The 14,985-nt window shown below is 42.4% G+C and overlaps 1 protein-coding gene across 2 annotated transcripts in view; it reads right to left on the bottom strand.

The window, feature by feature from the left end:
* Positions 1 to 14,930, bottom strand: part of LOC125704731 (synaptopodin-2) — a 32,210-nt gene extending 17,280 nt beyond the window's left edge. For both annotated transcript variants that reach the window (XM_048970694.1, XM_048970693.1), the window contains exons 1-3: positions 14,800 to 14,930; positions 1,998 to 2,149; positions 40 to 677 (exon numbers count right to left, since the gene is read on the bottom strand). In XM_048970694.1, the coding sequence (XP_048826651.1) occupies positions 40 to 677; positions 1,998 to 2,149; positions 14,800 to 14,922 (913 nt within the window). In that variant the 5' untranslated portion in view covers positions 14,923 to 14,930. The remainder of the gene's footprint in view (positions 1 to 39; positions 678 to 1,997; positions 2,150 to 14,799) is intronic.
* Between the last annotated feature and the right edge of the window lie 55 nt (positions 14,931 to 14,985).

Below are 14,985 nucleotides of genomic sequence, written 5' to 3'. Positions count from 1 at the left end.
AATGGACAGGGTGGTGGGGGGGGGGGGGGGGTTACTCACTGGCGTGTCGGGCCCGGTGCTTGTTAGGTTTGCCGCCGTCCTTCTCCGCCTCCGAGTTAAACTCCTCTGAGGAGCTTCCGAGGGGCTCAGTGGTAGGAGGTGCTTCTTGGACTCCTCCGTCCTCCTCTGCCCTCCCACTGCTCTCAGGTTCTGAGCCTTCGCTGACTGTCTCCTCCCCTTGGGAGCCCTTGTGAGGCCACTGCAGGGTCACCTCCACCTGGCCTAGGGCGCCGGACCCGGGGTCGGAGCCAGGTACACGTATGGTCTGGCTGGTGGAGGAAGTGTGAACGACCTCAGCTAGTGAGCTGCTTTGCCGTGACAGGGGGGAGAGGGTGCCCCCCATGTCCAAGCTATGGTCTGAGAGCGAAAGCTGCAGCTCCACGACGGACCCTGGGGTGAAAGGCTCCAGCTGATGGACACGCTCCCAGGAAGCCTGGCCAGGGGTCTCTGCATCACTCTCTGCCTCCCCATAGTAGGCCTCATCCTGGGACTCGCATATGTACAGCTCCCTAGGGGGATGCTGGTGTCGGGCAGGCCAGATCTCCAAGGTGGTGCTCTCCAGGCCTTTCGTACCAGTGTCCCTCTCACCGAAATAATCCGGTTTTGGGTCTGGGGCAGGCTGGCCACTGGCTGCACACCTAAACTCAGGAGAAAGAGAGAGCGCACTATAGTGACTGAATCGGCACTCTGATTTATTAACAAAGCAGTCAGTAAGTTGAGCCATGCAGGCAACTAATGTACAAACGTCAGCTTCAATCTCCGGAACTATACAACTGGTCATTTGATGGTGGTTCTGCAGTAACACAACTGGACATTGGTTTTACCTATAATTTCGGAGGTGTGATCAAAGGCAAAGAGAATACCTAAATAAAAGTATTCTGGAATGGGAATAATATTATCAAAGTTAGAAATTAGTATGCGTGGGAATATCAACCCCAAAAAACACATCAATACCTAAAAGCAGATTTTAGGAAATGTTCGCGCTATTCAACAGTCTATGAAAAGGTTAAAACTCTGACTTGAACAGATACATGTCAACAGCAAGATCCGAAATGGTTATAGTTTTCAGCCTATTTTTCTCTGACTATTTTTCAGCAGAAAGTTGGCCCGAAACGGAGAGCTTCTCAAGGGCCTTATCGGCCAAAACGTCATTGTCGACCTCGCTTCGTGTATTTAATTTATGCAGGAAATGTCACTCGCTGCTGAATTTGCAGATGTTCATATTATGAATATTTTGCGATGTTTCATCTACTTGCAGTATTTATCTTAACATTTGCATGAGAATCTTCACAGTCACCTTTCTTATGAAAATAACAATTTTCCCTCTGCAGGCCACAGTGAGATATATTCTCCCCTGATTGATCTGTCTGCACAGATTCAGTTGAGCCATTTCATCTGACCTTTTCCATTTCACTCAAGCTCTCTTCCTCCGGGTGGGCGGGGGGGGGGGGGGGGGGGGGGGGATAATGCAACCTCTAAAAGGAATGCTTCGAAGCCTCACTTTACAATGCAGGCCAACCTACCACAGTTGCCTCTTTCTCTCTCTCTGTCTCTCTCCCTCTCTCTGGTCAACAAAAGGTCACTGCGTGTTAAATGAACAGTCCTGCTCTGCATTGGCCACGTTCCACTCCATTGGCTGAACACTACACTGGCTCATAAAACAGGCTCATCTAAATGCAAATCCAAACTCATCTCTAATAAAGAACCAGGGCTACATATTGAGATAAAGACCATATACCACATGACCATTGGCTTGGTATATAGTATTTTACCCCTAGCAACCACTTTGACTCCATGCACAGTCGCATGGTTTTACTGAAATTGCAATGGTTTGATATATAACTGAAGGAGATAACTGAAATACCCTTTCTAGCACTTGCTCCAGCTAGCTTTTGGGTCGGCTCCCTAGTCACTACGCCACCTACTGGCCTGCAGATGCTCTGCAGCATGTTCTTCACCTTTTGACGAGCAGCCGTAGACCACCGGTCGAGCCATCCGCAAGGGCCGTGATCTCGGGCAGGGTGAGGTCTGCACAGGGCTGGTCGTTTAGTGACACCAACTCATCACCCACGCAGAGACCCCCCAGGGCAGCTGGGTAACCTTCCTCCACCTGCAGGAAGACAGCAGCATGGTCAGGACTCATAGTGGGTAAGGGGGGGGGGTGTTTGAGGCTGGGGGAGGAGGATTATAACCCACAAACCTCCTGGCAAAAGGACGTTTCTTAAACCCTGATATTGTCGGCAAGAGCCCTATGTAGCCCTCACATCCAGATTTCCTTTGCAAATTCACTTTCCTTTAACGCGCCAGGAAATCCAGCAGGACACGCAGTAACAATGAGGTGCCCGTTTCCTCCAATCTGATTTGCCAAGTGCTTGTGACCGTGCTTCAGCTTCAGAGGTGACATGCACTCAAACTTACATTCCTGTCTGAAGTGCCAGGCGCCTCGGCGCACTCCTGCGTGCGAGTAACACCTCAGTGGGACCCAGATTGCCGTTCGGCTGGATGCAGAGGCACGTGGGATCCTAACACTGTCACAGGCATGTTAACAGACGACCCTGTTACTCTGAAAGGAGGAATGTGTGTCTTCCATGCTAGGGCTGAGTCCAGCTCAGCACTCAGTAAAGCCGTTAAATTCATCGACAGAGTCGAATAGGTATGTGGATGCTTTTCATATTAAGCATTTGGGAATAATATGTGGTAACACTTTACTTGATGAGGGCACAAATAATGTAGTAGTACACTCTTACTTAATGTATTAAATTAACGTAATATGTTCGTTCATCGTTAACCAGTCATAAACTTCATGTATTTCGTGCAGTTACCATATTTGTTCATGATCTGCACTGGCTGAGTCACTACGTAACTGTTACGTGTTTTTTTTTTTTATTACGTGTAGCTAAGCTTATTATTACAAAAAACATTTATACATAGACTTAGTTTTCCCTTGTTGAATTTATTTATCATCTCAGGACAGGACATAACTGTCAACCTCTGCTTTAGTATGTGACACAGTCCCCTAGTTCATGTAACAGCTGCTGCTGTGGATTTATTATGTTATCCCGTTGCGTAAATTAGATAATGATGCCACGATTTTGCCAATTTACGAAACTGGACCCCAAGAGGGGCTGTGAACCCCCGGTTGAAAACACCAACTTTAAAAGCACAGATATTCAATTCTGATCCTGCGTTTGGAAGTACGTCAGTTCAGTCAAGACAGTCGAATCGTGAGCACCGATTCCCAAGTGCATCAAAACTTATCGGATCGTAACTGAATAGCGCTTCGCTTTTAAAGGGCGTGTAATCGCCGCATATCATGTGCGCGCAAAGTATGAGATCAGCGCCTCCGAATCGCGATTGGAGAGTAACAGGCACGGCGACAGGTGGCTGTCACGTGACCCGCCACAGCCAACGGGGGGCGGGCATTCGGCGGCGAGGGGGCGAACGCGGAGGGGGAGGGCAGGAATGTGTGATTTATAATGTTGCACCAGCAATTAATCACTGTAGCATATCCAGACTACAAAATGGCACGGATAGGCCGAGTTCAATCTATATATTTCTACACACTATATTCATACAAGTTTAAACTAAAAATAAGACATTATACTCTTTACCATAATTTGAATTATGGCATTCTATAGGATATATTGAAATCTTAGGTTGAAACCAGTATTTTAGATACAGTAATTTCAGTCCTTGATCCTGTATATTAACAAGTTGAGAGCACTAGCCGTTGACCCCCTAATCGGTGTGGATAAAAGAAATACTCACCACATGGTTAAATTATATATTCTTATTTTCTTTTTAGATTTAGCAGTAATAAATGTAATGTTGAGAATTTTCCACTAGAGGGCGGCAAATCTGTTAAAACTGACCTCACAGGGTCTGGTTCAGGTTTTTTGGCTGCAAATATTTAAAACGAATAAGACAAACTCATTTGTTCATAAACATATTATTATAACACAATTTTTTAAGAATATGCATATGTTTATATTAAAAATATATTCAGAAAAACATGTTTTACGGTAAAGGCTTCATGTGGTTAGATATAGTTTTTGAATGTATGACCTGGTATGTTTATATATTGTTTGCGTGTATCTCAATAATAGCAACATATTCATTAAAATAAAAGAAAGTGTAGTTGGGAAAGTACATATATGCATTAACACTTTATCATTTAACTTACCTTACCACAGATAGTCATGTTAAAATTCATAATGTAATTGTTGCCTTGACCAAAGGCAAGAGGACTCCCCTAGTTCTGTGACAAGGACCAAGTAATGGTGACGCGTTAGGCTTGAACAGAAATGGGGACCTGACAGAATCTATCAGGTATTTCCCCAGTTGGACCATGTGTGCTGATCTATAGCGGCGGCATCCGCTTTGTAATGGGATGTGGCTTTACTCCTCTGCCAAAATCTCCACTGACCAGCTGTCCACGTATCCCGCCAGTGGCTGTTACCTCTCTCAAGGAAATTGTTTGTTCCAGTGGACCACTGGCATATCCAAGAAGCGATTACCCCTCAGGGCAGGTGAAAAAAAAGAAAAACTACTGTAATAACTAAGTTTAGCAAGTGATTTTAAAGGGTCGCAGATTCCTCCATTAGTGTTCTATGTTTTAATTGCATGCAGTGATGTAAAATCAGGGATGGCCAATCTCATGCGGGTTTTCACTGCAGCTCCCTAATTAGATGACTGATTGGATGAAGAGTCCACACATTGCTTTGAACAGCCCTATAGGTTATTCCAAAAGTCTGCAAATAAACCGGTCCTTTGCGGATAAGATTGTCCAACCCTGGTCTAAACGGTTTGATCCATAAGGTAAATAATACGTACCGAGGTAACGCATGACTGCCACCATCAGTGACTGAATGGTCGACATCGCAGTGATCTAGAACTGATCACAGTGAACATAAGGCAGGGGCCACACTGGGTGTGTGTTTTGGGATGTACAGTATACAGTATAGTAATAGTACAGCAGCACTTCATTTATCTTACTCTCAGCGAGAAATACTCATGTATACAGTTACAGCCAGGGAGGAGTTTGGGGCCAAACTCAAGGAATTAATAGTGATACTCAAACTCACAACCTTTCAGACCCACAATGAATGAATAAATGAATGAATGAATGAATGAACAGTTGCATTTATATAGTGCTTTTCAAGACACCCAAAGTGCTTTACAGAACCAGTGGAGAGACACTTCAACCACCAGCACTGTGCAGTACCAGGATGATTCAACGGCAGGCATTCTGCCCCAGTACACTCACCACACAGTAGTTAAGGCGGTGAAGGGGCAGGAATTCACCAGTTAGGTATAAGGGATGATTAGGGGGGCAGATTTGAAAGGGCCACAGTGAGTAATTTTAAAAGACATCCATGGACCTTTTATAATTTACATCTCATCTGAATAACGGCACAATTTTTACAGAACGGTGTCCCCGTCACTGCAGCAGGGCAACCATCATTGATCACTGGAGGGGCTATCCTGTTAACCACATCAATGCCTCTTTCAGCACCAACCCAGCTTTCCCAGTAGGTCCCAGTTCCCAAAAATAGTCTTTTTTCCTCTGACTTTAAAATGATCTATAATATTACTTAATATCGTATCACCCTGTGCTGCGATTCTTGTTGCAACATTCGGGGTAACTAAGTGTGGGATTTCTATATGAAATGAATAGATCGAAATCTTTTTCCATTTAGTCAAAGGATTATCATGTAATTTTAAGAGCGATCCAAGACAACTACTTAATTTACTGCACAGCTGTTTAAACAACAACATTTGGTTTCTTTACAGGCATTATAATATTAGGTCAATTTCATACAACAGAATCTACACTGACGTAAAATAAAACACAAAAATAACCCTAACCAAACCATTGTAAAGCCTTTGGAATAATCTGTATTTTTTATTTATACACAAAAGGGATCATATACATCTAAATATCTGACATTCATAACATTAAAGTCAGTCTTTAACAAAAAGGCCACGTTTTACTTTATTGCACGGAAGGTTTAAACAATATTCAGATTAAAAAAAAAAAAAAAAAAAGTATATCCATCGCCCACAGTAATGACATATGTTGGCAAACAGTCATGTATTCCAATCAATATAGGTTGCTTGAATTGTCCAGCTGTATTTAAGAACATCTTTTTTGATCACCTACCTAGCATAAAACATTCACATTCTATTCACTAAATAAGGCCGATCGAAGCAGATTTCAGAGGACCTGAGAGAAGGAGCCGTTGAAGCACGTAATACAGGAAGGGATAACAAAAGGATTTCTAAAAGCACTAAAAAACACGTACACACAGTCTGGCTCAAAATTTGCCAGAAAGTACCTGGATGTTCCACAGAACTGCTGGAAGAAGAGTCTGAGGACAGAGGGTAAAGTTGAATTTTGGTGCATTTACACAGCACTATGTTAAGGAGAAAAAACAAACAAATCCAGCAGGTATCAAACTACCATATACGCAACAGCAAAACCTCTCCACTGAAGCATGCTGGAGAGAGTAACGGCTTCCAGGGCTTTGCAATTGTAACAGGAAATTTCAGGGCGTCTGCCTGTGACCTCACTGTGTGAACTCAAAAGCACTTGGGTCATGCAACATGAGAATGAGTCACAGCACAGGAGCAAATTAAAAACATACTGACCAAGAACGGCGAGTCAGAGTCCCGAGCTCAGTCACATTGAAACGCTGCAGCATGATCTAAAGCAAGCCATTCAGGCAAGACATGCCAAAAATATACATAATCTAAAACAGCTTCAGACAGAGGAATGGGTTGAAGTTATTATGGTGAGGCATGAGACAAAGACGATCCACGTGGTTTTATTAACGAAACAGAACATCAAGGGAGAAACGGAAAACAAAGGGACCACAAGTGGTCAAAACTAAACTAAAGCAGGCAGCAACACCTGGAACAACAATACCAAGGACAGCAAGGATGACAGGAAGCACCAATAACTAACAAAGAGCAACTAAGAGGCACACAGCAACACAGGGGGAAACAGCCACAATGAACCACAAAGAAACAGCACAAGAATAGGCACTTAAATACACTACTAACAAGACACAATGAGGGACAGCTGAGAACCATAACCAAATCAACCAATCACTAAGGGCGCGGGACAACAAGGAACAGGTGGAGTAAATTACAATTAACAAACACTAGTTATTAGGAAACAATAACAAGACAGGGCTATCAACATTAGAAGAAATCAAAGAACACAAGTAAAACAAGGCACGGGCAGGGCAACCATAGACAAGACATAACCATACAGACACCAGGGGATGCAAAAAAATGAAAACAAAATATAACATACAGGTGAGGCAGGCCTCAGGCCAGCCTCGAACTGGTGACAAGAGGGACGTTGACGTTTTAGTCATATGCTCAACCCATCGAGCTATGCAGCAGCCCACAGAGATGAGCACAGGAACTGCTGGCTAAATGGGGAAAAGACGCATGAGAGAGGGCCAGACGGGCACCGACCCTGACAGAAATACATCCTGCGAGAGTCTGATCAGCAGCTCTGCAAAGCTTCAGCTTCAGATTGCAGCCAATATAGGAGCTTCCATTAGCTGCTAAATATAAGGGTTCACATAGTTCTTTCATCAGTGACCTTGAATGTATAAACTAGGGGGATGGTTACAGGTGGGCAGGGGGTGGCAGTGCCCACCCAAATAGATCAGATGACCCGCCAAGATGTCTGACACAATTCGAACGCTGGTGCCCACCCAACATGCCCAAATGCCAACCCGAAGACAGCATCCTGGGCATGCCAGTGGTTTAAATCATCTGTTCAATTAAGATATGCAAAAATACGTGTGTGTTTCTTGCTAAATAAGGCTTTACTCTTATTGCGTTAGATCACATGATAATGTGGGAGTGGTTAATACAGAAATCTAGATCATTCCAAAAAGTTTCCCAAACTGTATGTAATACATTTTACTATATGTAGCTTTTCCCCTTTTTTCCATTTGACAACCCATTTTAACCTTTTTAATTCTTAATCTCAATTTTTACTGTGCTGTATCACCAGGTGAAATTCCTCTGAACTCTGTAGATTTGGCGAAAAAAAACTTGATTCTGATATATACAGCCACGGAAATAATTGAGACCACTCTCTGTTTTCAAAATAATCTGCATTTTTAAATCTTTGTTTAATCGTGGTTCTACCGGCTGAAGGCTACGCTGAGCAGCAGGTTGATTTCAGGTTCAAAATTTCTAAGAACGGTAAAGCAGGAGACACTGAGAACAGAAACCAGCCATGTAAAGGCGGAAGTGACTTTCTAATGCCAGAGACGACCGTCAACTTCTCTTACAGCTTCTCATGAATCGTAGGATTCATGAAGTGCACTGCTAGGACAGTTCATATTCGGCTCCTAGAAGCAGGACTGAAGTCCCATAAAGTAAGGAAGAAGCCCTTCATCAAAGAGAAATAGAGAAAACCCAGGCTGAAGTTTGCAAAAAATATATATATATTATTCACAGACACAAACCCGTAAATTGAGAAATGAGTGAAACAAAAAATTATTCTATGGTCTCTTAATTTTTTCCACGGCTGTATATAATGACTCCAAAACCCTAAAAACGGTTATAAAATGGAGAGGTGGAGAAATCAGCGAGTCCCCCTTATATTTATGTAGATGGTACATTTTCATGCTTGAATTCTGAAAGGACTGACGTTCACCTAGCATATAAAACACTTGCAGAGACAAAAACATTGAAGGGTATCGTTACACTGAAGTACAGATCCTCTATATCACCACTAGGTGGTGACAACCACTCACTGCCTGGGAAAATACAGCTGGGGATATACAGCATGTGCCGCGAGAAGCAGCATATAGGCAGCCACTGATCTTAATATAAAATAACCAGGCATTTTGTTCACAGCATATCATGCAAAAGTATGGTTTTCCCAATCGGCACGGAAGAACCGTACATCCAGCTGGCATAGAAAGGCACACTCTATAGGATTTTGGCTTACTGGTGCTCCTGCTGAATGGTGACACGGACATGGTATTGTAGAAGTGGACCTGGCCACGCACAGCTAGGCTGGTACCTGCTGGCACAGTCTACAAACGTGGGGCTTTCTAGAGTGGTTGGCCCAAAAAAGGTGTTAAATTCCCCTGCAAATAAACATCAGAACGCATCAAAATTGCCTGTAATGTATGCACGTGATTGTGCCCTGAGAAAGCATAGTCCAGGTTAAGTGGAGGATGGATGGATAGATTGATGGATGGATGGATGGATGGATGGATGGATGTAGGAATCCTTGAGCTCCTGCTAGTGAAAACGTCCTAGACCATTTTGTCAGCTTTCAGAATATCTGCAGAAGATACACCAACATTCAGGTATATTCAATATATCTATATCAATTTGGTATCCGGTGACCTTTCTGCAGCTTTGACAATGTGCAATGATAAATTCCTTAAACTCTTACAAACTCTTATATTCAGCTCACAAAAAAACGCACTGATATTTCATCATGTTAGAAGCCGTGTGACTTACACAAGCATAACACATGTATTACACAACGCTCCTGGATCTGTGGAAAAATGCATAGCTAAACATCCAGGTGTTCTCAATAAACAAAGCACAGCCAAAAAAGGGACTCTTCATACATAATTTCAGTGCTGTCAAATAACCATCCTTTGCATTACTGTGTATTTTGCAATTATTCACATTATGCAGGGTTAAAAAAAACCCACGAAGGAAATGCAACCCGAAAGCCACTTAAGATCGCGCCGAATGACGTCCCTTGAAGCAAGTTCCTCATACGCAGCTTTAAGCAATTATGTTTTCAGATCCTTCGCAACCATTTCCCAGCTGCCAAATAGGTAACACACCACTGTGCTGCTATAATCGAAACAACGTTTGCCCACTTACTCCCCTTCGCCTTTTATAGCGTGTTTATCGGCTAACCACACTGTCACAAGGGGAATTCTCCGCTGCAGGGCAACCAGCTCGCATCAGCGTCCCTCCAACCATATTTAGGTACATCCGTCTTACAGTTGAAAAATCCAGTAAAGCGTGTTAATGAATATTCAGCTGAGATACAGAGATCATTTGGATGAAACTGTTTAAGAACCTAGGAAATTCAATTTAAAGTAGCACGGTGTAGGTAAAGCAACGAACATCCACATGTGTATGAATGAGAAGTTTGCCGAGGTAAAGACAGCTTCAGGGCCCACAGAAGGCTCATTTTGCCCAGAACCATGTCAAATTAACAGCAACGGAGTATCTGTCGATCCCACAGCACGATGATGGACATGCATGGATACGCAGAGGTTAAGCAGTCAGTCGCAGCAAGCGATTAAAAGCATGTGTTAATCTGTCAGCAATGGTTCCCGGGGGAGAAAAAGTTCAATAAAACTTTTTTGTTTTCTTTCAGCTTTATAGGTATATCCAAAGTTAGGAATACAGTGCAGCTTGGCAATGTTACACACACTGAGTAAAAAGTGCATTTTCCCACACATCTATCGTAGCATTTCAACCCTTCCCTATCTGAGAGATTTTGTAGTTAATCGAGTGTGTATACATAAATTTACACAACTCGGGAACTTACACTTACAAAATCTTGCATTACATGCCGTTTAAATATACAGCATCCTCTATCACACGCAGACACATAATAGACTGCATTCATCGCGCACGTGGCGCGTTCACCCATTTTGCAGGAAAAACGCCTCCGGACCCTTTAACACTGAAGTGAGTCATGACTTCACAATCTCTGCTCCTCAGCCAGGTCTCCCAAAAAGTCGTAATAAAAACAACTCTCCTTTTAAGGGAAACAGACTCTCATCAGCAGAAACTCCTGTCAGCTGTTTAACGGACATTTCTCCCGAAAAGGAGAATGCACACACAAGTAGGTTAGCTGCAACCTCAGGGGACGCTAGAATGCTCCAGAAGGTGCGTGCTGCTGTTCCTTTGGGATTTTGGATCAAAGAGGTTACTTGATCACCCTCCTTTATTTCCTTGAAATTGCCTCAGACAGGTTAAAATTATGCCTTACACACAGCTTGCCCTGTTACGCACGGTCAAAAACGTCATCAACGATTCCTTATTTTCACTGTTGTGTTTATAAGTAGTACAGAGAGCATGATCTATACCGGTATTGAAACTTTACAGCATCCATCCATCCATCCATTTTCCATTCCGCTCATCCTTCTAGATATATAAATATTATTATATATAGAGATATTTTTCACAGCGGTCTCCTAAACAATGAAAACTAATTCTACGAATCTGATAGAAGTTCCGTTCAGTTTGTCTTCATTGAATTCACATCATAAACTATGAATTACCCGTCTGCTGGCTTATTGTATTCGTGTGTTTTGCTCTTCCAAAATCATGTGGCAGAATCATTCCAAGCACACTGCTAGGCGCATTTGGTCATCCAAAACCTCCATTTTTACAGAAAAAAAAACAGGCACTTCAAAATTCAACGGAAGAAGACGACTCATTACGCCTGGATTTCTCAAGCAAGCTATTCAGAAACAACCAGAACTCACTTGTGCTGTAAGAACTTCATCTCATACAGGGTCTCCTGGAAAGGATGATAATACATTCAGCAGCCATGTAACATTCGAGGGTTTATCCAAAAAGAGACAAAAAACGTGTCTATGATCTTGGGCCAGCAAGTTAACACACAACACAGAGCCTACGAAACAGATCTAGCAAGTTATGCTTGTAAATGCTGCCTTCAAGTAATGGAACTTATCAATCAATTTTAACATTCATGACACTGTTTAAAGTGATTTACATTGCTGAGGAGAGAAACACTTAAATATAAATATTTTTCAGTGCTTCAATGCATCTCAGTTCAGGAATTAACACTGGCATCTTCCTGGAGTATAGCGATTATGGTAAGGACGCTCTCATCACTTATCTCAAGGCTGTGGAATCTCTTTGATGCAAGAGAAGTATGTAAGCAGTGTTTCTAAGGCGATGACAGTATTTCCCGAAACACAACAGCGCATGACCTACTTTAGTTCTCAAAGAGCTCTGTCATACCATGTGGTCGAAACATTAGCCACACACCTGTTTGAGATTAAAATTGAGTTCTGGAGATATATCTTTTAGAATGCATTAATGCAGGAATCTGGTCTGTTATTCCAATGCACAACCTAAAGCATAAAAAATCTGCTGGAACAGAAGATGGTTGTAATTTCTCCTCCTCTGACACAGATGGTGCTATTGAGAGCGCTAAGAAAATCTACAGAATTTGGCTTATAGCATGTAAAATGGACTCAGACATACAAGTGGTGGGACAAGACAGGCAACATTTGAGGCTTATATACATAACTAGTGTATGACTGGATAAGACACACAATGGTGAATAAATAAGGTGAAAAAAAATCCCTCTTAAGAATGATACCTTAATTATGACCACTGGTCTTGTCTACGATTACTAGTCTAGTGTATCAACTAAACAAGGGGTAGGCAACCCTGATCCTGAAGTGCAGGTATCCAGCAGGTTTTCTATCCTACCTGGTCTCTGATGAATATCACCTGATCTCAGGCAGATAGTAACTCATCAGGTAGGACAGAAAACCTGCTGGAACCAGGCACTCCAGGATCAGGGTTGCCTGTTCCTGAACTAGACTTAAATGGCAGAGGGAAGAGTACTTCAATCGAGAACAGTATTTGTCTGTGACTGAAATCTCCATAACAGGAATGAGAATCCCTGAGACTCAGCATTACATTCCTGCAAGTTTACCAGTTGCTTCTCATTTACCAGGTATCGGTATGTTTCCCTTTGGACTCGGCTGAAGTGATATGCTCTCCCAATAGATACTTTTCCACTGAATATTCCTGGTTGAATGTCAGGATTGATCCGGATGATCCTTTTCAGTCCCAAGTTAGGAAAGACTACTGTTCCATGTCCTGAGCCAACATAAATTAGCATCGCTGGTTACCCTTGGTGCCCGAATATGCTACTTAAGCATTGGATGGAAGCACATCTCAAATCTGGGGATTGATGAATGTTTCCACACAGGGTCCAGCCAATTCCATAATCTTGTGTTTACACTTTTTGAAGAGTCCTTTGGCTCATATTCATGCAAGTTTGACAAAGGCCTTGAACACCCCCCTAACATATGATATTATTTACATCTACATGTGATATATGTTAGTTCATTCTGTATGATATTACTTCACTGAATTTAATTCCGATGGACAGTGAGTTGTGGGACTGAGGAAATACCTGTTGTTCATCCAGAAAATTCTACCTGAGTAATAGATTTTGCTGGCAAGCATTTCGATAGTCATTCACAGACGAGTATGAGGAATGGGAACCTGTTTCCAATTTTACTGAACAATATCTGGACCTAGACCTACTGACTAATTGCCCTGGAGTTAAGTGCTTATGTGCTATGTGGCCGAGCCAAGCCGTCTGTATTTCCCATACAATCCCAGAGAAGTCCAGCGTTATAATATGAGGATACGAATGAGCAGACCTGTGTAGACCAGGCATCGTGATAGAGCTGTGAATTCATTGCAGAATTCAATTTCCCATAAAAGCTGTGATGTTGCATGCAGTGGCCTGACCTACAACATGTGCCCTAACGGCGTCTGATGCTACTTCAGGTTTTGAGGCTACTATTTTTGTATGCAGACCGTTATATTAAAGTAAATGGGGCAGAAACGCTCAATATACGAAGTTAATGAGTTCTTAACTTTCGTCGGATGTCTCTGGCAAATTACGAACCACGACTCCTATTTTTTTCAGAATCTGAGTCATTAATTTCTAAAAGCATACTTAAAAAAAGGTTTCTTGAGACTTGCTAGCACCCCATGGCACCTGGCCAAAAACTATGCCCACTTTTGAGTGAATAACGGTCCCTCCTACTGACATGTAGCCAAACAGTGTTTAGCTGATATTGGCGTGAATGATAACAATTCGCTCCAAAGCGAGCAGCTGACCTCACTGTGCCTTTACCATATAAGGACTGACATTTATCAGCTTTTATCCAACAAAAAAACTCCTCTTCTCCGTCGCAGTTAAACCCAGACATCGGGAAGATGAAATATACCCTCCTGTTGCTTTCATGTCTTGAGATTTTAAATTCACCCATCTCTATTATACTGTAAAGCATTTTTTTTGGGTGGGAGGGGGGTGTTTTTATATGCTAGTAAGGAGACATTAGGAATTCTCTATAGGTTTATAAATTACAGCTTGGCAGCCTAAGTGGAATATACATAAATGCGAGACGGACTTTCCTACCTTGCAGGAAATGCAAACCGGACACACTGTTACTTCAGCTGGCGACAATTACCAAGTTTTGTTAAGTATTCCAGCATCAGAACTGGTGTCACGTTTCTCCGCAAAATAGTCCAGAAAAATTATTGCTTGGAAGTTGCTGTTTTTTGAGTGGATTTGCGGGCGGCGGTACTCAGGTTGTTTATATGCTAAAAACTAGTTAAAACAATAAACAGCTCGCATTGCGTGGCGCACAATGAAAACTTCACCAAATTGTTAAACGCTCTTAATTAGCATTTTTATTAACTGAAATCTCGTTTCTTACCTATCAGAAAGCTATATCAATTGTTCAGCAACTTCAAAGAATTCTACACTCTTTTGTTATTATTATTAATGCAACTGTAATATTTTCAAGTTTGACGACAAATTATAAGTCTCCACAAATTACTGACACAAAACGATGATTTTATTGCCGGTAATATCTATTTAAATAGTAAATATCTATTATTTGTTATAATAATCAAGAGTAGTATTCTGTTCAAAAGTTTACATCCTACCTGTGTGACCTTCAGAGGCTGGGGGTGCTCGCTGTCACTTTTCTGCAGGCTGAAACCCCAGGGCGCCTCCCCGCTTAGCGACAGGCAGAGGTAATCCCCAGTGCGCATGCTGCCAGACCTCATCAGCGTCCCCCACCTAGGACACGATCATCAAGATGTTACTGTGGAGTCAGCGGCGCTCTGGAG

This window comes from Brienomyrus brachyistius, chromosome 12 (assembly GCF_023856365.1).
Source record: "Brienomyrus brachyistius isolate T26 chromosome 12, BBRACH_0.4, whole genome shotgun sequence".
NCBI classification, from domain to species: domain Eukaryota; kingdom Metazoa; phylum Chordata; class Actinopteri; order Osteoglossiformes; family Mormyridae; genus Brienomyrus; species Brienomyrus brachyistius.
The sequence above is the reverse complement of the archived record's forward strand: the minus strand, read 5'-3'. Positions and strand labels throughout refer to the sequence as shown.